General features: G+C 45.5%; 1 protein-coding gene across 2 annotated transcripts in view; it reads left to right on the top strand.

The window, feature by feature from the left end:
- The window catches only part of CASP9 (caspase 9), a 148,296-nt gene that overhangs the window by 100,474 nt on the left and 21,073 nt on the right, over positions 1 to 26,749 (top strand). For both annotated transcript variants that reach the window (XM_078642996.1, XM_078642997.1), the window contains exons 8-9: positions 2,579 to 2,758; positions 15,304 to 15,413. In XM_078642996.1, the coding sequence (XP_078499122.1) occupies positions 2,579 to 2,758; positions 15,304 to 15,413 (290 nt within the window). The remainder of the gene's footprint in view (positions 1 to 2,578; positions 2,759 to 15,303; positions 15,414 to 26,749) is intronic.

Here is a 26,749-nt window from a genome sequence, read left to right as displayed (position 1 = left end):
TATTTGAAGCTGATCAGCTAATGAGGTGATTTCCTGAGCCTGCGAAGTAGGGGGGTTATGTACAGTCACAGGAGCGCTTATGATGTTTGCTCGGGGTAATGGCTCAGGGGTACGGGCATTAGCAAGGTGTCCCATGGATGATCTTTTCGCTAGGGCAAGGTCTTGGGAAACCCTGCGCTCCATTAAAATGATCCCCTGATCGATACCTGAATTCGCCTGAATGATAAAATTGTCCAATGTCCCTGTTAAGCTCCCTCTTGAATTCACACCCTTGCTTCTGCTTTCACGTGCTGACATCTTACTGTACTGGTGATCATCCAAACTGGTACTTACAGTTTAACTTAATGTCGTGGATGTACAGGGCGACACGTGAAACGGTCTCGAACGGGCTAAAACGGGCCCGCCCTTGGCTTCGCCCGGAGCGACCCGCGCGCGATCCCGCGACGCGGGGACTGTCCAGAGATTTAAGCGCCTCCTGGCACCGGTGTTCGCGGCTTCCGGCCGCTAGGGCGTCTGGGTGTTGTGGTCCCTCGGTCTCCCCCCCACTGCGTCCGCGCTCTGGTGTTGAGGAGCTGCGGCGGCAGGAGGAGACCTTTTGCGGCAGTGCGGGCAGAGCTGACGGCAAACAAGTTCTTCCCCCAGAGTAAGTGGGCGTCTGTGGGCAATAGCAGCAAAAGGATATGTCCCCCGCTCCACCGGGACTGTCCGGAGATTTAGGCGCCTCCTGGCTCCGGTGTTCGCGGCTTCCGGCCGCTAGGGCATCTGGGTGTTGTGGTCCCTCGGTCTAAGTGGGCGTCTGTGGGCAATAGCAGCAAAAGGACATAAAATAGTTCATTTGTTTTTCAAAAATAGAATGGGTAGAAGTGCACATATGTGCAGGAGAAGGTAGTGCATGCAGTGTATGATGCAAGCATTTGTGCGCACACTGGTGTGCTGCTCGCTGAATAGACCACTTTAAAAGCATTTTCTGATTCTGCAGCTTGTTTGCAATTTAACCCACAATGCTAGTAATGTGAGAGAGGCTGTGCTCTAAGAATACTAATCAGTGACACACATCTGCGAGTTGTTCAGGAGGGGCACGTATGTCTGTCTATTGCAGAGTAAGAGACACCTGGACATTTGTTGGACTGTAAGATAAAGGAGGTCATTTGTACTTTCTATGGACTGTATCAGAAGGTAATAGATCCGTGCTGTTTGGGATTCAAAGAGGTTAATCTTTGTTGGAGATTGGTAGACATGTCTCGTATGTAAAAGGGTTTGGGATGTCTTAGCTTACTCAAGTTTGTGATGTGAAATAATACATCTCCTCTGTTGTTGGTAGGGACTGCTACATCTGCAGTGTTAGTGGCATGGATTGATACATCAGCAAAGTCCGTCTGGCAGAGAGGTGGGTCTATTTTTTGTGCTCTGTAGGAGTAACTGGTACACCTACTTTTTAGGGCTCTATCAAAGCGTAGATGATGTGCTGCCTGTGGCAGATCATGGTAGAACTGAATTCTGTGGTTTGTATGGAGGTGGCACCACTCTGCTCTGCCTAGGCAGCACAGGGAATGCGTGACAGAGAGAAAGATACTCAGTTGCTTAGGGGCCCATTATGATGACGGGCGGACTTAGTCCGCCCACCATCATACCGGGACCCGGGACCGCCCGCCATAAGGGCGGGGGTTCCGATCAGGGCATTAGGATGCGCCGGCCACACAGGCGGGCGCATCCTGTATATGTATCATTGCGGCGGGCGGAGCAGAAATCTCCGCCCGCCGCAATGGTAAAAGTGCAAGTTGTGCTTTTCTAAGCGCGACATGACAGGCACCGCGCGGTGCCTGCCATGTTGCACTTAGAAATGCCGGGGGGGTACCATAGGTACCCCCCATGTGCACCCCCCAAGCCACGGACTCCCAGGGGGCCCGTAAGGGGCCCCCGCAGGGAGTCCCCGCATGCCTTTCCGCGGCAGCATTGCCGCCACGGAAAAGCATCAGCAAAAGCCCATTGTAATATGGCGGGCGGTGTCTAACAGACACCGCCTCCATATTAATCATTTTCCGCCCCGGCCGCAAGGCGACCGGGGCGGAAAACAGGCGGGCAGTGTTTCACACCGCCACGGTCCCCTCTGCCATCCTAATATGGCGGGGGGGGGAATTGGGCAATAGATGTCGGGCGGATTTCCTCCGCCAGGCTGGCGGTGGCCACCGCCAGCCTGGCGGAGGAAATCCGCCCGACATCGTAATGGACCCCTTAGTGTCTAGGGAAGAAGACCCTACCTGCGTTGGAATTGCTGAAGAGCCCACCACATGGAAGCTGATGCAATGGCTTTTTTCCTCCTTACATAGGTTTTCCAAAATATCAATTTTTAAGCCACTTCAACATACCTGTATGCCTCTTTGCTCTCTGCCCCATCTCTATTCCCATTTCTAAATGTCTTGTTCTCTCTTCATCCCACTGGTGGTTGTTGAATCAGATTGTGCCCCCCTGTAATTGACAGATTACTTTAACCAAGTTACTTCTGGCCCTTTATTGTGAATGAAAATAGCAGTCTTCTTTCTTCTTTGATGTGTGTCTGATGTTTTTATGATACCTGCAGGTGGACGGGACAGGGGCTTTAAGATTGACACAGCAGCACCAGACATCGTAGATCCGAGTGCATCTGTACAGAGTGATGCTACACCATTTGGCATGCCGGCAGGAGGCCAAGACCAGCCGGATGCAATTGCCAGTCTCCCCACTCCATGTGATGTCTTGGTGGCCTATTCAACTTATCCTGGTGAGTATAGTAGGTGTTTCCATTCAGCAGTATTCCTGTTGGATTTATAAGCTAATGCCAGGGTTTTAAATTTCTTGTGGGTCAATATTGGGTTTTTGAATCCAAAGAGTTAACATTCAAGAAATCGAATTGTCTCATTACCCCAGACCTTTGTATGGTCTCATTACTAGTCAGTTCTTTCATTACAAATGTAGCAGTTACTTGAGATGCACATTATCTGATCTTATAATCTCTTTTTAATATTAATATTAAAAGCTAGTATTAACTTTATGAAAGAATTTTAGAATCTGTTGTATAAAAGTTGTACGACCCAGGAATTAGTTGCAAATTCGTTTCCAGATGCAAAATTGGATAGGCGAGGTGTTTGAAAACATGAAAAACACGCTTTCATAAAAATTGCATATCTAAGTGAATCCATACCAGATGTGATTTCCAAATAGATCCCAAATGGTATGCATAAAACTTTAGTAAATTGCAAGAAGCAGCAGAACAGGTTATTTCCACATGCAATTTACCAACAATTGGAAGTATCTGGTTACCAGGTTCAAAGTGTAAAAGAAGGTAGAAAATGCCAAACACCCTTTTAAAATGGCAGCCGTCTATGCTATCGTGTGGAGAATGCGCTACTTTGTAGTTTAAAAGAGGAGGAGAATGAAGAAAGAGTATGTTCGAGGCAAGTGGGCTGCTGAATTTATATCTGTGCATAGATCGCCGCCTGGTGTTGGGTCCGGATGATTGCACTTTGTTGTCCTGGAAGAGTCTTCGAAGTATCACGAGGTAGGTGACTCCTCCCCTGAACTACAGTACGCATGGGCATCCTTTCCATGCTCAGATTGTTTTTTCCCGCCATTGGGTTCAGATGCTAACTCCTATACTCTAACTCGGAATCGAAACAAAACTTTTCTAAAGGCCAAAAGGCCTTCGACTTCGTCGATATTGTTCCGTTCGGTACCTCTCTACTCTATACAACTTCCCATCTCAAACCGGTCGTCGACGCAGGCCGCTGGGCCTTTTCGACGCCACGTGAGCCGACCGTCGATGGAAAGAAGCCCTTTCTAAAGGTGCCCCCAATGCAATTCAATGTTCCCCCATACTGATAGACACTCAGTATGCAACAAGTGCCTTTCCCCAGACCATAGGGAAGAAACCTGCCCAGCCTGCGCCCAGTTCCGATCGAAAAAGACTATACGGATCCGAAGGGCCACCAGGCAAGAAATGCAGCGACAGGCACCGGAACCAGACAACATCTTTGATGATGACCAAGAGCTAGTCTACGCTCAAGACTCGGACCTAGAGATCGTCACAGTCGAGGACTACTCCGACTCCGACGACGAACTACCGTCGGGCCAAATCGTGAGTACAATGCCCCCGACAGCAATTAACCCCTCGCCAAAGGCTCCGGTCGAGGCATCGCCAACAGGCCTTAGCCAAGATCAAAAAAGACTTTCGACAGCGCCGCCGCCCGGCTCCGAAACCGAAACCTTCAGAAACCCCAGGGCCCAGTACCATCGCCCCGAAGAAGGATCCAGAGCCAAAGAAGGTTACCGACCCAAAGATCGTCGATCCGAAGGGCGTCGCTCCAAAAAAGGCTGCACAGCCAAGGACTGTCGAGCCAAAGAAGACTGAGCCCGCAAAGGCTGATCAGCCAAAATCCGTCGGCCCCAAAAAATCGGTCGACCCGAACAAGGGCACGCAACCGAAGGGCGTCGAACCGAAGAAGGTCGCCGACCCGACCAAGCCTCCGGTTCCAAAAACCGTCGAACCGGCATCCGGTGCCGTACCGAAGCCATCGAAGCCAGACAAACCTGTCGACCCAAAGGCAACAGCTCCAGAGACACCGGTCGCTCCCAAGGGGACCGTCGATCCGGGAAAAGGCTCGCACCCAAAAAAGCCTACGGAGCACAAACAACGTGTCGACCCGAAAGTTCCCGTCGATCCGAAACAACGAGTCGAGCCCAAATCAGGGCGCGAGCCCAAGAAATCCAGCAAAACACCAAAGGTCGTCGACAAACCTGCCTCTGTCGAGCCTAAACAGTCCAAGCCTAAACCCAGAACTGTAGAGTAAGAACTCTTCCACCCAGATCCATCCGAGGACCAGGCAAAGATTTACATTAACCCAGACACTGGTAAAGTTACCATCCTGCATAGGAAAAAGAGACCTTTGGACTTTGCTCCTGATTCACCTATCCCCCTCAAGAAAAAGGACTTTGGCACTTCTCCCACTAGGCCCTCACTCCCTTTTCAACCTATCATGCCCTCCACACAACTTGCACCTACCTCACCTTCTAACCACGATGACGATGAGGGGGACACAGGGTATTAACCACAGCCCCTATATGACTTTCCTCAAGATCCTGATCCAGAGGAACACTGGGAGGCGCCAACAGACCCCTATGATACACATCCTATCCCAGATGTGCCCACTTACCCTACTAAACCATCACCCACTGATGACACAGTAGTCCTTTACCAACTCCTAGACAGGGCAGCACAGTTCCACAACGTGGTCATGCATAGTGACCCTGTAGAAGAGGACTTCCTCTTTGACACTTTCACAACTGCAGAGAAGAGTGTCAAAACACTTCCAATGCTAAAGGGCGCCCTAAAAAATGCACCTGACATCTTCAAGGACACGGCCAGGGCACGGGTAATCAATCCCAGAATAGAAAAAAAGTATAGACCGGCTCCTACTGACCCTACCTATATCAAGGGTCAACTGCCACTAGACTCCCTAGTGGTTGCTAACGCACGAAAAAGGGCCAACTCCCAAACTACAGGGGAAGCACCTCCCCCCGATAAGGAGTCCAAAATCCTAGATGCTTCCGGCAAAAGGATAGCTGCACAAGCATCCAATTCTTGGAGAATATCTAACACACAGGCACTACTGGCTCGTTACGATAGAGCACATTACGATTAGCTAGAAACCCTTATGCAACATTTGCCAGAGCCATTTAAAGCACAAGCAAATGATCTCATCCAGGAGGGGAAGTTTATCTCCAACACCTCCATTAAATGTGCACTGGATGCTGCAGACACCGCAGCTCGGTCCATCAATACTAGTGTCCTTCTCCGCAGACATGCATGGCTAAGGGTCTACGGCTTTAAGAATGAAGTCCAGTCCACCATTCCAAACCAACCAGTTAACCCTAACTTTTTATTTGGTCCCGCGGTGGACACCATCTTGGACAAAATGAAAAAGGACACAGAAACTGCTAAATCCATGGGTGCACTGCAATTTCTGCAACATAGGGGCTCCTATGCAAACCTCTACCTCCTACAAAGGTAACACACAAGATTCCTTCACAAAGAACACAAGCAGAGGTGGTTACAGAGGTAACAATCCTAAGGGAAGGGGGCGTGGAGGCAATAACACCAGAGTCTCCGCCTCCACAAAACAGTGACTTCCTTCCGCTGCCTCCGGAACACTTAACACCTGTCGGAGGCAGACTACAACAGTTCCTACCTGTCTGGCACGCTATCACCACAGACAGGTGGGTAATGAAATTATCCAGTCTGGTTAATGCCTAGAACTGACTTCTACGCCACCAAACATACCACCCAGACATCGTCCTATGTCCATGGAACACATCACCCTACTTCAACAAGAGGTGAAAAGCATGCTGGAAAAGGGGGGCCATAGAGCCAGTCCCTTTCCATCAGCAGGGGACAGGAGTATACTCCCTATACTTCCTTATTTCCAAGAAAGACGGTTCCCTCAGGCCAAACCTGGACCTCAGGCCCCTAAATCAATACATACTGTCGGAGCACTTCCATATGATCACTCTACAACAAGTGCTCCCGTTGCTACAACAGGGAGACTTCCTAGCAACACTAGACCTTAAGGATGCGTACTTCCACATACCCATCCATCCAGCCCACAGGAAATACCTCAGATTCACAATACAGGGGCAACACTACCAATTCAAGGTTTTGCCCTTCGGGGTTACCACGGCTCCAAGGGTCTTTACAAAATGCTTAGCCACAGTAGCAGCGCATCTCAGAAGGCAACACGTCCATGTGTACCCTTACCTGGACGATTGGCTAATTCAAGCAAAATCGTACCAAGAGTGTGCAGCACACACGTCACAGACAATCCAGTTGCTCCACAGCCTCGGCTTTTCAGTCAACTACGCGAAATCGCATCTGCACCCTTCCCATATACAACAATACCTGGGAGCCACTATAAATACCTCAGTGGCAAAGGCATATCCAAACACAGCAAGGATAGCCAGCATGCAGACACTCATTCGCAAATTCCGGCCACAACACTCCCTGACAGCTCAAGTCTTCATGCAGCTCATAGGCATGATGGCCTCCTGCATATCCATTGTCCCCCATGCCAGACTTCAGATGCGCCCATTACAGGAATGCCTTGCACGGCAATGGAACCAGGCTTGTGGACAACTAAAAGATCTAGTGTTGGTGGACAGTCGCTCTCACAACTCTCTGTAGTGGTGGAACCCACAAAACCCTTCCAAAGAGCGACTGTTCCAAGAGCCAGTTCCACAACTAGTACTAACAGCGGATGCATCACTAACAGGCTGGGGAGCCCATCTCCTCCAATACACAGTACAAGGGCTCTGGACCAACACACAGAAAAAATGGCATATCAACCGACTAGAGTTGCTAGCAATATTCCTAGCCCTAAAAGCCTTTAAATAATACGTGTACAACAAGACGGTGTTGATCCGGACGGACAACATGACTGCAATGTACTATATCCAAAAACAGGGGGGGACGCACTCTCCACAGCTGTCCCATCTGGCGCAGAGCATATGGAGGTGGGCGATCCCAAAAAACATCATTCTACTCGCAGAACACCTTCCAGGGAAGGACAATCAGATTGCATACCTGCTCAGCAGGCACAGCCAGCAAATACACGAATGGGAGATTCACCCCCAGGTTCTCCAACCATTCTTCGAGGAATGGGGTCACCCAGAGGTAGACCTGTTTGCCACAAAAGAAAACTCTAAATGCCAGTACTTTGCCGCCAGGTTCCAACATCCGCAGTCACTGGGCAATGCGATATGGATGAACTGGTCAGTCAGATTTGCGTACGCTTTTCCCCCAGCACCGCTAATCCCGCTGGTGGCACGCAAACTGCGGCAACACTCTCTCACCCTGATCCTGGTTGCTCCCACACGGGAGAGACAACCATGGTACACAACGTTCCTAGAACTTTCAGTGGTTCCTCATCAAAGACTGTGCCTAGCACCCCATCTTCTGACTCAGAACCATGGAGAAATAAGACACCCAGATCCCAATCAGATGAACCTAGCGATCTGGCTCCTGAGGGCCAAGAGTTCGGATACCTCAACTTGCCCCCAGACTGCATGAACATCATTCGGGAGGCAAGAAAACCTACCACTCGTGCGTGCTATGCCGCCAAATGGAAAAGATTTGTTATTTACTGCAACAATAACCAAATCAACCCATTAAACGCTTCCATACAAAACATTATATGCTACCTGTTGCATTTACAAAGATGTAACTTAGCATACTCTTCCATACGACTACACCTCGCTGCTATAGCAGCGTACCTTCAGAACAGGCAACACCTTTCACTCTTCAGGATACCAGCTATTAAAGCATTTATGGAGGGCTTGAAAAGAGTGATCCCTCCAAGACACCCTCCTTCCCCAGTCTGGAATCTAAACATAGTGCTTACCAGACTCATGGGACCTCCTTTCGAACCTCTACACTCATGCGAATTGCAATTCCTAACTTGGAAAGTCGCATTCTTAGTTGCCATTATCTCACTCAGAAGATTGAGCGAATTGCAAGCACTGACAATTGAAGAACCATTCATGCAGGTACATGCTAATAGGGTAGTTCTTCGAACAAACCCTAAATTCATGCCTAAAGTCGTATCCAACTTCCATATTAATCAAGCAATTGAACTGCCGGTATTCTTTCAAAATCCACAAAATGTAGCTGAAAGAGCCCTGCACACGCTAGACGTCCGAAGAGCTCTACTATACTATGTGGACAGAACAAAATCATTCAGGAAAACAAAACAACTGTTTGTTGCTTTTGCACCACAACACAAGGGAAATCCTATTTCAAAGTCAGGAATAGCCAGATGGATAGTTAAGTGCATTCAAATATGTTATCTAAAAGCTAAACGCACTCTAACAGTCCCCCCCTAGAGCACACTCTACACGGAAAATGGGGGCATCCATGGCTTTCCTAGGAAATATTCCACTAGAAGACATCTGTAAGGCAGCCACATGGTCCACCATACACACTTTCACTAAACACTACTGTGTAGACGTGCAAGCAAAACGGCAAGCTGCTGTAGGTCAGGCTGTCCTCAAAACTCTTTTCCAAACTGCTGCAGCTGGCACAGGCAGCCACCGCTAGAGGAGATACTGCTATTCAGTCTATGCACAGATATGAATTCAGCAGCCCACATGCCTCGAACGGAATATGCTACTTACCAGTATGCATCTGTTCTTGGCATGTAGGGCTGCTGACATTCATATCGCCCGCCCTCCTCCCCGGCGCCTGTCGCAGCTGCAGCATTATCTCTAGCATGGACATTTCTTACTTTCCTATCTCTACCTCTGCCACAATGGCGAAAAACAATCTGAGCATGGAAAGGATGCCCATGCGCACTGTAGTCCAGGGGAGGAATCACCTACCTCGTGATACTTCGAATACTCTTCCAGGACAACAAAGTGCAATCATCCGGACCCAACACTAGGCGGCGATCTATGCACAGATATGAATGTCAGCAGCCCTACATGCCAAGAACAGATGCATACTGGTAAGTAGCATATTCCTCAGGCAGCAAGTTAATCTGTTTGAGCACAGTGAGAGAGAAATTTGTGGTAAATGTCAATTGAGCAGACTGGTCATATTAGAACGAATAGATGCTCTGAACCCTTGAACATCTAGTATATTCAATCAGAACCTGCCCATGTCCAGGTGATGTGCTTCCTACACCTCTGGCATCAGGGAGCTAACAGGCCATTGTTGCAGTCGGGCAGAATATTTTAGGGTGCAATCTCGTGTTTTCGAGCATTCCTGGATGCTTTAAGTATACTTGTTCAGGTATCCTGCAGAGGAGTGTCACCCCGTTGGGAAACCGCCTTTACAACGTGGTCGTTACAAAGCGATGCCTTTACATCACAAGTCATTAGATCGACGAGCTCTAGATGGCGCTCCAACCTAAGGAATAGTACAATTTACTATTCCAACACCTTCCTTACTGTTGCGCAGGCTAGAGTTTGAATAGTAAATTATACTATTCCTAAGGTTGGAGCGCCATCTAGAGAAAGTCGATCTAAAGACTTGCGTTGTAAAGGTTTGCGTTCTAACAATGCTGTCATTGTAACGACCGCATTGTAATGGAACGCGATGTAATAGCATGCATTGTGACATGCTATATTCCACCCCACCTCTTTTAAGCAGTGTAGCTAAAGAAAAAATAAAATGATAATAACTGAAAGTTATCATTTTATTTGTTTGTGCTGCTTTGCGTCTGGGGCGGACGGGGATGCTCTTCTCTCGGAGCAGGGCAGGGAAGGAGTGGTTTGCCCACTCCAAGTGCACATGAATGCTTGGGCCGCCCAAAACATTCATGTGCACTTTGCTTGTTCTCCACACAGGCTGCATTACAGCTTGCTTATAGAACATGCCCAGGCCCCCATTCCGTGACTGAGCGCCGAACTACGGCGCTCATACCAATCACAACACTGCATTTCAAGGTTGTGATTGGTCTGGGGAGCCTGGGTGCTTCCTGGTTCCTATTCTGGCCATGTCCTGACGCGGAGGAGAGAATGGAGAGACGTGGTGGCGATAAGGTAAGTGTTATTTATTTTACACCCAGCCCTTCAGGAAGGAATCTCTGAAAGTACACATTAGAGAATCAACATTTTTATAGCTACCGACAATGTATCTGCCTACTTGTGTGTGTATATTTACATTAAAAAAAATGGTTAAAGGTAGATATAGTCATTGCTTATTTTGAGCCGATTAATTGCCAGCACCTGCACTTATGACAGTCTGCCACATTTAAAGATGAGAACAACAACAATTGCCTGTAAATGCAATATTCATTACAAATGAAAAATACCTGCTTTTCCAGTCACTCTAACAGATTTCTGGGTCTAGATTAGTCTGAATTGTCACATTTGTACAAGTATGATGGGCAGTAATTGTGTTGGTTCTGTCATTGACCATGCTGGCAGGGGGCAAAGGGTTGTGCAATCTGTAGTGGCCTCCTGTCAAAGGCCCTGGCAATTATTTGTGTTGCAAATCAAGCACTGGTTATAGTTAGGTGAAAATATCAGTTAAAACATACTGTTTAAAATTAACAGAACCCCTGAAATTCATTAGTTATGCTTATCTCAAATAACTAACTTCTTTCTTAAAGTAACTGTAGCTTGCACTCTCGCCAGTGTTGTAATTATTGATGTCATTTTAGATGTTGCAGTGATGCTATCAGATATGTCATAGAACATGTCGTGAGTGATGTAATATGTTGGGTAATTAGCATTGCATGGCTCGAGTTATAGTTGCGTGAGATCACAAACTGTTTCATTACGTTCGGTTTTTGTGTGTTTAAAATGGTATGTTTTAACTGAGCCATTGCTGGCCTCAGAGACCCTATCCCTTGGAGCAAATTATTTTTCTTTTATGCGGCGGGGGCATGCATCCCTCCTTCCCGAGCCAACACTGCCCTCTGGGACCCAATCCACTGGAGCCGACATATATTTCTAGGGTAGGGGGATGTACATCCTCCCTCCCTGAGCCATTACAGTTCCTGAGACCACATCCCCTGGGGACTAAGGTGATTGCCAAAGTTGAGTCCCACAACACACGACAGTGGGGACCGCCGGGGGAGGCATGACATACTTCTACAGGTATAATTTTGGGATTGTGTGGCTTCTGTTTAATCTTGATGCCGAGACATTGTTTGGTATGCCCTCTTGTGTAATTGGTTTTATATTTGTGAAATCCTGCTTGGCAGTTCGGTCTGGACTGTAACTATGAGGCAAAGGGTCAAGACTGATTTGCATATGGCCATGTCTGAACTGGGGTGGCTTGGAGAGCAAAATAACGATGGATTAAACCCAGATCTGTGACTGGGGGTGAATGTTTTGCCATTGTGCAACATTCCGTCCATCTGGTGTGTTTTGCTGTTCACCCTATGCGGGAAGGGTATGCCCAGACGTGGGTCCTGTGCTCACTACGCCACTGGAGTCAAGCTATCCTGGCTGAAGACGGCTGATAGCCAGAAACCGGTCCTAGGATGCTTGATTCCGGTCCAGGGAAGACATGGCTTGGCAGTTCGGTCTGGACTGTTCCCATGAGGCCCAGGATCAAGACTGATTTGCATATGACCATGTCTGAACTGGGGTGGCTTGGAGAGCAAAATAACGATGGATTAAACCCAGATCTGTGACTGGGGGTGAATGTTTTGCCATTGTGCAACATTCCGTCCATCATCTTGTGTGTTTTGCAAATCCTACTACAATTCCCATAATGAACTTCACCTATATTATCTCAAGATCAGGTTTAATCAGTGCTTAATTTGTAAAAGAGTAAGTGCTGGGCCCAAAGATTTGCTCACAAGCCTGCGGCTGGCGTCATTAAATGTCGGCAAACCGACCAGCAAGGCTGCGTAGTCTTGAATCCTTCTCATGCCTTTTTAATCCAATAACAGACAGTACCTGTCCTTTTATTTCATTCTTGTAGGTTCTTGCCTTCTACCTTTGTCATGTTTTTTCTGTCTTTCTTTTCCTCCATCTTTTCTGTTGTGTATGTTCCCCTCTCTTGCTGTGGGTCAAGTCTGATGAGGAAAAATATGTGCTGCTCCTTAAAACCGAGCGCCAGTGAACCAACCCTGCAACCCCAGCTCAAATTAAGCACTGGACTGGATTATGTGTTAACAGTGTGGTGTGTGAACATACACTATAGAGAGTCTCTCTCTGAGAATAAGCCCCTACTGCAAAACAAGGAGGAAGGGCATGCCACTGAACTGTGTCTCCCAGACTTGTTCAGACATCACAATGTTAATGACTCCTGTCACACCTTCTTGTGTGATAGTCGAATCCACAAGCTCCTCAATGAGTATTGTAGTAGATGGTTCTCCTCCTGTGGCAGCTGCTTCTCAGAGCCTGCGGTCTAACTTCTCCTTTGTTTGCACCTTCAGGTTGCACCATCGCTTCCTTAACTCCTCTTTGCAACAATGCGTTACTACGGTAACATTTATTTTTCCCTGAAATCACAGACCTATTTTATGTTTTTGGTCACTCTGGCATATGTAGCTTGCCAAAAGACTGGTCCGTGTTCAGCACGCATTTCTTGCCAGGATCTCCTACTCATCATCAGAAAATTTCTGTTTATGGATTCTGCCCCTCCCCTCTGTTACCGTTGCTTGCATTCTCTAGCTGCTCCTGATAAATCTCCTCTCACACTTTTCTTGGTCAGCAGTGTACCTCAAGCGCAGGATTTCCTGGTTGGTGAGGTCATCGGTTGCTTACAGTTAGATGTTCGAAGTTTGTAACCAAGGATTCACATTTTTTATTATTACCGATTTCACAATTCTGTTATCTGGTTCTAGGGTGCATCAATATATACCATTTTTCAGTATGCAAATTGCAGATCAGTAGTTTTTGCAAATTTCCAAATTGCAATTCAATCATTGGCACATTAGGTCCTTAAATCCGTTCCAAATAGGATTGTGGTTCACTTGAAGCTTACAAAGCCCATTGGGACAGTGGACAGTAATGATCATGCAGAAAATAAATCATCCCAGAATATTTAGTCCGGCTCCTCACCAGGGAGCACAGGTTAAGTAACAATCAGGCTGGTGAATCCTGTGGAGCCTCTGCAGCATGGCATAGCCACAATGGCGTGCCTGAGCGGTGGAAAGGCTGATTAGTCCAGCAGAGACTGGGGAAATGTGGAATAGTTTGACTGGAATTTTGTTGGGGGGTTGGCATTGTTTTAAACTTACAATTCGTATATGAATTTTAATATATTGACTTCATACAACCTTGATAATCATCATTTGTATTCTGATTCAGGTCTGGCTATTAATTCTTTTTTCTCATAAAAAGCGTCAAACGTTCATTGTGTATTTCTGACATTTTGCTGTAGCTGCATGGCACTAAATAGAAATGACTGTCTCGTAACCTCACTGAAAGCTGCCAGATAAAGAAAAGAGAGAAGGAAAACATAATATTGTCCCCACTTTATGTTCTGTTGACAACTTTAAAAAGAACATATTTCTGGCCTCTAGTGTTGCCCAGAATATTGCAAGTTATGATTGGCAGGGGCTTTGTTTGACCAAAATGGCTATATATCACCCTGAAACCATCATCACATTGGAATACACACTATACCCGAGATTCGTTTTTTCTGCCCTTGGACTGGAGGTGAGGTCTGTTGCTGTGGAGGAAAACAAGGAAACATTTGGTCAATTTCCACCTACACAGCGCGGAATTTCACAACTAATCAAGAGAATGCTGCATCATAGCAGCAATTTCGTGATGATTAAAATGGACAATATCATCAAGTTGAAAAGGTGGAAAACATCACAATTCTGCTCCTGGTAGTGTATCTGCTATTCCTGGAATGGCTTCTATTGTATTTGCAACCTTTTCAGACTTTGTTTACTAAATGCTCAATGTAAAAAGACTATTATGTTGTGGCTTTAGCATTTTCAGACTCCATATATAATAGCAGCACTAAAATATGGCAAAGATTTGGGGGATTAGGGAAGGGAAGTTGGACTTTTTGGAGCCTGCGACGAAATTTAACGTGGCGGTAGAGGTAAAGGGAATGGAGTTATTCCTGGACATAAATAGTTGAAAGACTTCGTATAATAGAAAGACATCAAAGTAGTTGCATAGACCTGGAACCAATTTCATATTCTGTCACCACTTGCATCGAAAAATCAATGAAAATTTCAGTTGACCACCATAAGAGGGACAAAGCCACTAAGCCAGAAGATTGACTTTGAGTCAGAGAACCTTCCAAATCTATGGTGCATCCTGTAAACAAGACCTGGAGACTTCTAATACGACAATTGGCTGTTAGCTGAAAATGTAATATCCACAACAGGAAAGTGTCATTCCAAGTATCAAAGCCTTTGAATTCAAAGCTGACCACTGGGCTTGAACTAAAATTCTATTGCTTCCCATCCTTAAAGATAGGGCTTTGCTTCACTTTTGTTGATAAAGATTACTGTTCACACAGTTTGGTACATGTGATATGTATTTAGTAACTTTTAACCAGCACATAAAACGATTCTTTGGTTCTCCTGTGCACATCTTACCTTTATATAATGTTCTTCCTAGGTCAGCCCATTTCCCTGTGGTCTCCATCTGAACCCTCTCGCTCTTAAAATATTAATGTTATTACAGCGCACACAGATACTACAATGTTACATATATATGTGGCTGCTTTTTACCATTGTACCTAGGCCTCACCCTACCGGCCTTCTCCTTTTTCTTGCTTATTGGCAACTTTCGCTCATCCTAAATCTGAGTCTACTGCTTATTTTGTTCTCTTTCTCACTTTGTCATCAGGTTTTGTGTCGTGGAGGGATCAGAACATTGGAACATGGTATGTGGAAACCTTGGATCGCGTCCTTGCTGAGAATGCAGACTCCGAGGACCTGCAGACTATCCTTGTCATGGTAAAATATCCCTTGGGCATCTATTCAGTTTGACCTCAGTGTTGTGATACAGATGTATAAATGAGTAATGCCAAACATTACACAAAGACATACTCCCAGCCTTTTATAGGTTGAGCGATAATGTCTGACTTCTTTAGGGCTGCAATTGCTTTTAGACAATCCACTTTGTTTTACAAAGTGGCATAAACTTGAAATCAATAAAAAAAACTAAAACTAAAGCTGTGAAATTCAGCAAGAAACTAAGCACAACTGGATCAGGGATTATAGATGTGTCCCATATATCTAGGGAAGCAAATTGCAAATACCTTGATGATATTTGGCTCAATGCACATTTGTTTCACATACGAACATGATGAAATCTAAAGCCACCTCCCTGATTTTATTATTCTATATACTTACAAGACACTGCAAAGTCCCAATTTAGAGCTACTACAGAAGGCCATGGCACCAAAGCTGCTCCCGTCCTTCATGTACAGTGATGATCATGTTAGACAACCTTGCGATTGTATAAAGTCACTCCGCTGTGACTGTTATGATTCAAATAGGTCATATAAGAGTTTCGGGAATGTTAGTGTAGTGAGCTGGCCCCACGTGTTCAGGTGACATAGTAGACGTAGCCGAGTTGAGTTTCATGTAGTTTAATAAGTCCATAAGTAGAAGTTACAGCAAGCCCCACCAGGAGCAGCCAGCCAGCTGCTCTGCCCATCTTCCAACTGACAACACTCACACACCAGGCTTCCTAACATTCCACTCATGTCACTCGCGTCAACATTCTACACTCACACTGGCTGAGCTGCTAGGGGCAAGGTGAAAGAGAACATTACAACATAACATGAAAATACTACATATCCTCTCCCTTTTATATTGAAAGAATTGATAGAACACCATTAAAAGGAATACAACTATACACAACAATGTACAAATTATGAAAACGGTCCATAAACCCTGGGCTGAATGGTAAAACCACATCACTAGAGGGTGAACAGACAAACAAAAGAGGAAAGAAGGATGAAAGAATAGAAACACATACAAACACCATCCTCCTCCTTTAATAGTGAACAAAGAAAAAGTATATAGCGTAAGAAGAGCTTACATACAACCAGTGAGCAAGACGCACGTGAAAAGAGTAAAGGGAAAAACGTACCCCAAAACTCCAAACAATGGATGGACGACACCCAAAGAATTACTCCTCAACTAAGGAGACTGTGGCCAACACACCACCCCTCATGTAAGGGACCATGCTAAAATGGAAATAAACCATAAAGTAAGCAGAGTAAAGACTAATGTTGCATGGGATTTGCACCCATGAACATGTGCAGCACGAGAAAACATAGGTGCAGCACAGTTTGGCAAACACACACATTACATCGACGTGAAGCACAGGGTGACTTACACACAACTTGACGACGTAAAAGTAAAGGATGAGGCGCAGAGAGTCTTTACACACAACATGAGAACTTGAGGCGCGGGGCGGCTTACACACTGGAAACAACAAGGTGATGCGCAGGGCGGCTTACACACTGGACACAACACGGTTATGCGCAGGGCGACTTACACATAAAAACTACAACATGACATTAAAACGTGTAAACACCCAAAACACACATCGAAAAGGAAGGATGTACATCAAACCCACGTAGTGTAAGGGATGACGTAAAAAGAGATATGTCCAACAACATGGAGTGTAATAGCTAGTGTCACATGGGCCTAACGCCCATACCAAACGTAACTAGGGTATGCACCCCCTAATCAGTGACATTAACGTGAAGAAGAGACATGCGACTAAGACCCACTCCATCCCTTAGACAGGGATACGACATCTGAAAAAAGAACATGCGTAAAGAAGAGACATGGGACTAAGACCCACTCTCATCCCTTAAGCAGGGATACAGTACCTGAAAAGAGAACATGCAAAAACCTTAAAAGTAATACAGCGCTGAGGGTGAGTGGCCCCAACATAGCAATGTGCATAAAACATGTCATACAAAACACGACCTTCGTTTTTCCTTTGAACTAGTGATGAAAACATCAAAGATTTGCACAGTAAAGTTAATATTACTAGAATGTCACTGGTGTGCCTGTTACCGCAATGATGAGGTACAGGCGTTCATGGAAACCAAACTGAAGAATGTAGAGATACACCAGATCCTGAAGACTTGCAAAAAGGTGGAACAATGCAGGAGATCGACACACAATGAAAGTGCAATGGTGAAGAGAAGACACCCACTGAAAAGGCTTGTAGCGACATTTGATTAGAGTGTCTTCGGAGTGGTAAAATCCATTGCAGACAGCCAATGTGTAGAATGAAAAAAATTGATGTGTTAACCAACAGAAAAGTACCTTCGTCTTCAAGCTGATCACCATTAACAACCATGAAACATGTAGGAAGCCATTTACCGAAAACGCTCTTTACCGCTCTGCGTTCCCGGTCATCTTCAACATTGGATAAGCTTTATTGAAAACGCGGTTGGCAAAGTACTGGGAAAAAAAATAACGTAGTCCTCACACGCAATGTTAATAACCCAGAGGCTCCAACCTAGAAATGGCGGCATGCTGAGCACGTTGTCCCACGATGCAGCACAAAGAGACGTCTTCGTGAAAACAGGAATGGCAGGCACAGACAAAACTTTCCATAAGCAGGTGAGAGCGCGCGCAAAGATAACGCCCCGCGCATCTGTTTAAACCGCAACACAGCGGTTGAACTGACAAAGTCAAAAGGCCTCCTAATGCAATTTGTGAATATTCACAAAAATTCCTGTAATCTCCGACATAAATGGGCAGGACACCCATATTAAAGTGTAACGATTTATGAAAGGTACTGCAAGCGTCGTATAGCACGCACAAGTAGGCTTACTTCTGAACCTAAAGCAACACAGAGGCACTGTCAGGACCAACACCAAAGTTAAAGGAAATGTCAATGTTGTGGGCATCAAAACCGTAAAACCCATAAAAAAAACATAATGCAGATTGTAATTCCACCAGAATTTTCCTGAGCCTGAAGTAGCACACAAAAGTTTATCCCATGTGGCTTCATTAAACATGATGATGTAAAGAGAAACATGCCTGGGTTTACACGGTGATACAGTGAGTAGCAAACACCCTTCAAAACCCACTCAAATGAAAAGTCTTGAACTGCCGCACAGTCACAAATGAAAACGTAACAAAAGAACCTTTCGCCAAACAGAGTCCCCTCATAGAGCACTCGAGGCAGTAAATCAGGCAGCCAGACATAACAATGCTTCAGAGGCACTGTAGACGTTTGTTGTGTCACCATAGACATTTGTTGTAGCGTAGGATCTTTAGCAAGATGAAGGCAGCCTTCCTTAACATATTTATAGATGTTGAAGACGCTGAGATCAAGGCACAGCACTCCTGGGATGGGGCTGTCCGGTGTAGTGAACACTGGTGGGGCTGCGAGGCGTGCTTGACCGGTTTCTTTGTCTTGATAATTCATAATACTTGTTTGAAATTCCTAACGTCCTATGTCCATCAGCTTTAGCTTAACTCCTCCTAGTTGGCACGTTGAGTGTAGATAAATCCCATCAGGAGTTGAGTTTCATGTAGTTTAATAAGTCCATAAGTAGAAGTTACAGCAAGCCCCACCAGGAGCAGCCAGCTAGCTGCTCAGCCCATCTTCCAACTGACAACACTCACACACCAGGCACCCAAACATTCCACTCATGTCACACTCACGTCAACATTCTACATGGAACACTCACACTGGCTGAGCAGCTAGGGACAAGGTGAAAGGGAACATTACAACATAACATGAGAATACTACAGTTAGTTAGGGAGGTCGGTGGTGTTTTAATTTAAAGTACATTTTGGCAAATTGTAGGCAGTGTCTTATACATTCTCAATGATGGAGCTTCATGTACGCTGATTCAACTATGGCTATCGGCGGCCTTTGACACCTTTGATCACATCTTAAGCTGAGCACTTAGAGATCTCATGGTTACAGGGGACAAGAGCCTGAATTGGTTTCAATTATAACTCGGAACCCAATTGGAGCAGTTCAAGATTGGTTGCTGATTCTTAACATCAATTCTTGTCTTTCAAGGCTAGATTCTAACACCCCCACTAGTTGTCCTCTGCGTAACCTTCTAAAGGACCCTGGGGGATTATGTCACAATTATGTGGATGCCACAAACATAAGTCTGTGTCTTCTCCCCTGATATCTATGACTTAGCTCAGATTCTAGACAATATTCAAGACTGAAAGACCTCATCATTGTTGCATTGAAAATGACAATTCTTTTTTACTTTTGTTTTTTATTTGGAGTGAAGTAATTATATTTGCATAGCGCTATTGCAATTGGTATAAAAAAGCAAAAGTAAAAAAAAATGTAATTTTTACTCCTTACCTCCTAACCACCCCTGAATGATAAAATAAAATTACCCATACGCCCCTTTACCTCTACCCACCCTAAAATTACCCTTACCTCCCTTTACCTCTACCCACCCCAAAACCCAAAAAATTCCCTTACCTCTCTTTACCTCTTCCCACCTCTAATCCCTAAAATTTCCCTTACCTCCCTTTAACTCTATCCAACCTGTAAGCACTAATATTACCCTTACCTCTCTTTACCATTATTGGCCCCCAAATCCTAAATCAAACTGACCCCCTTTTACCTCTTCCCACCTTGTAATCCCTAAAATTATGCTTTCCTCCCTTTACCTCCACCCACCCGAAAACCCTAAGATCACTGTTACTATTCCTTACCTCTACCTAAACCACTTTTTTCCAAAAATAGCATAAAAAATATGGCATTTAAAAAAATTAATACTTAACTGTGTGGTAAAGGTACAAATACCAGCATGGTACTTACCTGCATGGTAATGCCTCTTTCTCTATCTATAGTCTTAGAAAAAGACAGAGATACTCAAACCTGTGCTGTTTCCATCCCATTTAATGGATCCATGTTGATGCCAAGTTATTAACAAGTGTGCGCAGCAAGAATGGAAGTCTTAACTAAAAATAATGTGCAGGTTTTATTAGTGGAAGACAAGTGCAGGACACTTGTTAGATGTTACATAGCCGCTGGGAAAGAACAGCCTTTCTGGTGTGGTACTCATTGTGGATGCTGAGAGGCCCTTTTATAACATTAATTACCTCTATTTGGGATATTTGTTGAAAGCAATACATTTTGGCCATAGGCATATGCATAATACTAAAGAGCTACATGAGTCATCACATGCCATAATGGTAAAAGCCAGGATAAGATTGTAAAGTTTTTTGATATAACAAGGAACAAATTAGGTATCCCCTCTCCTAGTGACTATTTACTTGGCAATTGAAAATCTGGAAGGGGCATAAACAAGTAACTCATCTTATTCTAATATCTCACTTTTCAGACCTGAATATAGGACATTAATATGTGCTGATGATCAGTGATTGATGATGCCAAACTTAAGACCTCTTTCCCTGCAATCAGCAGCGATTTGTAGTTCCTCCTCTGGTTACAGAATCCATTAGGATACATTGCTTCCTATGTCACCTTGCTTAAAAAAAACATTACTTTGATTAATGTAACATTTCATGATTGGGAAAGTAAAGCATCTTGGGAAAACGACACAAAACATTTATTAGAAATGTATATTTTTTTTATATATCTTTGGTAATGTATGTCCGTTTATTTCGATGTTTGAGTTATTGGTAATATTATTGATTTTACTATTGTATAATTTTTTTTTCCTATATATTAATTCAATATACAGCAAAAAAACAATCAAGTATTTATATTTATTTTAATGTAATATTAAATGCTTAATATTTTTTTAATTTAATGTGTACTAAAAATTGAGGTTCGCATGGGATTCTGGGTAGGAAAAGTTTGGGGGATCCAGGCAAGCCATACCTCCCTGCCCTCCCCCAGGTGTCTAGTTTTCAGAAATGCGTTGGTTTGGTAGGTTTCCCTTGATTGCCACCGAGCCTGGGGCCAAAAACACAAGTGACCCTCCCCTCCTTGCAAAACCAGGTTGTTTTGTGATAGGTAATTCTGATGCCTTGGGCCCTTGCCTGTTGTGGGTACTTGGCCCACCCACACGAGTGAGGTACCATTTGTATCGGGAGACCTGGGGCAACGCTGGGTGGTAGGAAATTTGTGCGAGCCCGATGATCTCACAACTTTCCTACACAGAAATTTGAAAACAAATTGATATTTTTAGCTAAATTTAAGGCTTGCAGGGGATTCTGGGTAGGAAACCGGTGGGGGATCCACAGAAGCCATACCTCCCTGGACTCCCCCGGGTGTCTAGTTTTCGGAAATGTGTGGGTTTGGTAGGTTTCCCTAGATGGCCGCTGAGCCCGGGACCACAAACCCAGGTGACCCCCTTGAAAAAACAAGGTCGTTTTGTGATAGATAGGTGGGAGCCTGTGTTTTTGGTCCTGGGTTCGCAGACATCTAGGGGGACTTAAAAAAACCAGACATTTCTGAAAACTAGACACCCTTGGGAGTCCATTGAGGTGTGGCTTGCGTTGATCCCCCAACATTTTCCTTCCAAGAATTTGCAGCAAACCTCAAATTTAGCTAAAAAGTAGCATTTTCCTCTAATATCTGTGTGGGAAAGTTGTGGGATCACCGCACGGCGCAAATTTCTTACCACTCAGCGTTCCCCTCAGTCTCTCGATAAATAGGAAACCTTACTTGTGTGGTTGGGCCTAGTGCCTAAGACATGGAAGGCTCAAAACCGTGTAGAGATTGAGGGGTGCCCAAAGCGGGTCCAAAAGGGCAGTTTGTTTATACGTTTTAGGATGACGCTACTGTGGGCTACTTTGGGCACCCACACAAGTGAGGTATGATTTTTCTCGGGATACCAAGAGGAATTCTGTGTCTGCGCGGTTATCCTACAACTTACTCACACAGAAATGTCAGGAAAATTTGACTTTGTAAGTAAATTTTAGGTTTGCGGTGCATTCTGGGTAAGAAAACGCTGGAGGATCCATGCAAGCCACACTGACAGCCAAGAGTCAGTACACACACACCACCAGCCAAGCGCCATCCACACACACCGCCAGCCAGGTGCCATCCATGTACACCACCAGCCAAATGCTATCAATACACAGTCAGTCAAGCAATATCCACGCACACCGCCAGCCAAGCGCCATCCCCGCATACCGCCAGCCAAGCAGGGCCGGACTGGGAACATCAACTGCAACATCCCTGGCAGATTGCTGCTCAACGGGCCTTGGGAGGTAGGGGCGTGATAGCAAAAAGCACCTCTCCCGTTTGTATTACTGGGGGCCGATATTGCAGCACTTCTGCAAAACTGGCCCCAGGTGACAAAACCGCCGCCCATCTCTCTCCAGGGGGGCAGAAAGACTGGATTTTACTGTGGGGGGCAGAGGGGGCATTGGCATGCCCATTTTGGGCAGCCCCCACCCCTATATATATAAATAAAAAATCCCTGGTGCCTACAGTGCTTTCTGCCTCCTGGGAGGGGGGCCAGAAAGACTGTGGAATTTTGCGGGGGAGGGGTGCTCTGGAGCTGGGGAAGCCCTTCACCAGCTCTCTAGGATGTTGGGGGGGGGGGGGTGGGGAGGAGAGGTGGGGGCGGAATCCATTCCCTGGGCATGTGATCGAATGGCCAGGAGTCGCCCGACGCACATAAGCACTGGTGGGGTTAACATTGTTAAATAATATATATTATTTGCATTACTTATTAAAACCATTCAGTTATTATTTTGTAGTGTAATGTTTGAAATAATTCCTTATTATACAGGATAAGTGTGTGTGTGTGTATGTATATGTGTGTGTGTGTGTGTGTGTGTGTGTGTGTGTGTGTGTGTGTGTGTGTGTGTGTGTGTGTGTGTCATGTGAACAAGGCTCGTGGAGCCGAAACGTCTTTGACATACCTGCACTGCAATAAACTGTAGGAGAACTTCTGTGGTCCGTGTCCGTGAGCTCTTTTTGTGTGCCCTGGCTGGTTATTCCGGAGCGAGGCGAGGCAGCGGAGTGTTGAATATATATATATATATATATATATATATATATATATATATATATATATATATATATATTTTCACTGAAAAAACCATAGGTTTCAGCCACGTTATTGTTAGGAATTAGCATTTAAAAAACCTTTCACTGAAAAAACCATAGGTTTAACACATGTTATAGTTAGCTGGACATTTCACTCGTACAAAACCATTTAAATTCCCCCGTTATAGTTAGTTCAGCTAACTATAACTTGCGCGCCCGCAATGCACTGCTGATGACGTGATGGCGTGGCCTCCTCCTGATCCCGTTTTTAAAAAAAAATTACTTTTAAGAAGGGGGTCTGTGTAGCCCCCCTTTTTCTTTTTTTTTTGGCCCTGGGGACCCCATCACCCAGGGCCTGCCCCCAATTTTTTATAAAAAAAAAAAAAATCTGGAAGGGGGCCGCGTGGCCCCCCTCTCAAAACCATAGTCTGCCCCGGGGACCCCAATCCCCGGGGCATGGGCCTTTTTTTAAATATAATGTTTAATTAGGAGGGGGGCTGCTTTGCCCCCCTCCTGTGGCCACGTGTAGCCCCGGGGACCCCATCCCCCGGGGCTGGCCCACTCCGTTGGGGACCGTGGGAGGGTCCCCAAGCCCCACCCCACGGTCCCTGCCGGCTCCCCGCGTCCTGCGGGAGCCGGCATTGCTTTTCTGCATGGGGAGCAGCTAACATGCTGCTCCCCATGCAGAAAAGCAATCCGCTTTGATTTTTTAAAGAGAGAGCAGGTTTCCTGCTCTCTCCCAAAAACTAAAGCAGTTTGCGAGGCTCCCGCCCTACCATAGCAAACAGCAGTGTCCAGAGGGTAGGGACCCCGGGACACTGCAGGAGCCGGCCCTGGGGGGGGGGTCCCCAGGGCCAACCCAAGGCTCCAGGAGGGGGGCAGCGCGGCCCCCCTCCCAACAGTTAAAAGCCCCGGGGGGTGGTGGTCCCCAGGGCTGGGGGGTCCGTCACGGACCTGCCTATTTTGAATATTAGAGCCCCGGGGAGGTGGCGGTCCCCGGGGCATGTGGGGCGGCTTGAGCCCCCCCACGCAGGTATTTATTATTTTTATTTTTAAAAAAAGAAGCCCCGGGGGTGGCGGTCCCCGGGGCTGCGGGGGGGTGTGAGCCCCCCCCCCGCATACATAATATGAAAGCCCCGGGGGGTGACAGTCCCCGGGGCTGTGGGGGGGCTGTCAGCCCCCCGCATATGTAACGTGAAAGCCCCGGGGGTGGTGGTCCTCGGGGCTGGGGGGCCCCTCTGGGCCCCCATTATAATAAACTAAAATGCCCCCGGAATTTGTTCCCCCGGGGACTAATTAACAAAAAAGCAGCTTTGGGTTTTTTTTTTCCGCGGGATATGCATACCTACACGTATCCCGCGATTTAAAAAAATAAATAATTTGTTTTGCCTTGGGAGTCCTGTGGGACCCCTAGGGGGTCAGGATGTTTCTACCCTGGCCCCTTTTTGCGTTTTTCGCGTTTCTTTTTCTGTTTTCTTGTGCCTCGGTACTACCGAGGCACCAGTTGGCTGCCAACACTTCCTGGTTTGGAGTGTTGACAGCCAAATAACATAAAGTTTGTGCTCGGAAGGGTACGCGTACTGTACGCGTAGCGTACTTCGTCTATAGATATATCTATGATTTTACTTTTGATTTTCTCAGGAACTACTGAACGGATTCACACCATTTAACATAAAGCATGATCTGCGAACCAAACTCTACCTTTTTGCCAAATTTGGTATAATTCCGTTCAGCAGTTCGGGTTGTAGCCATATCTAAAGGTCTCTATGGAAAATTGCATGGGGAAAACACGTTTTGGGACCCCCCTTTTTTCTAAGCCCCCGCTTGACAAATCACCCCGTAACTTTCAGGATAGGAGCGGAGCGCCCCATCTTCTTGGAGAATTTCGCGAAGATTCGTCGACCGGCGCCAAAGTTATTTCAAATAGAATGTTTCGGATTTCCTATGGAAACTAGGTCCTAACTATAACTACCTACTGGCGACCGCCAGTAGGTAATATATTGGAACAGAATATTTCCCAAAAAGAGCAACACACACAGTTTAAATACTCTTACCTTTTTGGGCAATATTCTGTTCTACAATATTTTAGTAGTTTACATTCAAAGTATGTTAACTCAATATTCTTGTTTTGACACAATATTCATGTCATTCAATGTTGTTGTTGGCGGCAATATTCTGTCATACATTCGCAACTTGGCATTTCATGTCTGATTACATTAATATATAGCACGGTTAAACATAGTTCCCTATGGTTATAGCGGTTGGGAAAGAATATAGTTAGATGTCCCACTTTGAAGCTAGGTCTTTTGGCTCATCATAACATAATTAAAATGCAGGTATTGCCACAAATCCTAAATTACTAGCACCCGAGATTAAATTGTAAGTTTCTCATGAAATCTGTTTTGGAGTATAAGAATGATCTATTCATCTGTTTTGGTAGATGGAGGATATGTGGTGTAAGATATATTTTCTCTAAGGTTATTTCATAGATGGTACCATAATGTAAAGACGGCATTGTTTTGTTTTCTGCAAAGGAAGTGAGGCCCTTCTCCAGAAGTAATATGTTTTTGAGGCTCCCCAAGTTTGTTTCTTGTTGTGAGAGTCTACGAATAGGGCTGAAAATACCCATAAAAGAAAAGAGGAAAAGTGTATAGATAGCAGTCTTTAATAATGCGTTTTTTCACACATGGAAAGGGAGGCTTTTTTGTGTGTTTTCAGTAGCCGAAATCAAGTAGGGGCCAAGTTGTCCTCCTCATGAACTAAAGAAACTGACTTGCTGATAGCCCACTGAGATTACAAACTTGGAAGAACAGGAAGAGAGTCACCAAAAGTAGCCAGCCACCTTAAGAAAGTCCAAATCAAAGGGTGATCTCCAAAGACCAAGGCCTTGCTTTTGTAGGGATTCGGTTTTTGTAAATTACACACCAGCCAGGAAATGGCATCTCTGAGGGAGTTTAGAAAATCAGTGATAGCCTCTACTACTTTAACACCATCTAATAAGAGGAGGAGTTGGCTGTCATCTGCTGAAGCATTAAACACAAACACATGAGGTTGAATTAGGGTTGCAAGAATGTCTATGTAACTGTTAAACATTGTTAGTATGAGAGAAGATCCAAGAGGACTACATTTATTGCCTCAAAAGGAAAATGGAAGCAGGAGGGAAACAGCCTGGAAGTGAACAACTAAAAAAGATGTGATCTAATTGAGTGTCTGAGATCGAACCCTCTTAAATGGAAGTCAATGGATGAGCCTAGAATGATAGTTGTTGGAAGCAGCAAAAAAATCCAGAGGGATAAAAGCGGGAACAGCATCATCATTCAGGGCAATACAAATATCATTCAGACCTGCATCCTGC

The sequence above is a fragment of the Lissotriton helveticus genome, chromosome 5_1 (assembly GCF_964261635.1).
Source record: "Lissotriton helveticus chromosome 5_1, aLisHel1.1, whole genome shotgun sequence".
NCBI lineage: Eukaryota > Metazoa > Chordata > Amphibia > Caudata > Salamandridae > Lissotriton > Lissotriton helveticus.
This window is presented reverse-complemented; position numbering and strand designations above follow the sequence as displayed.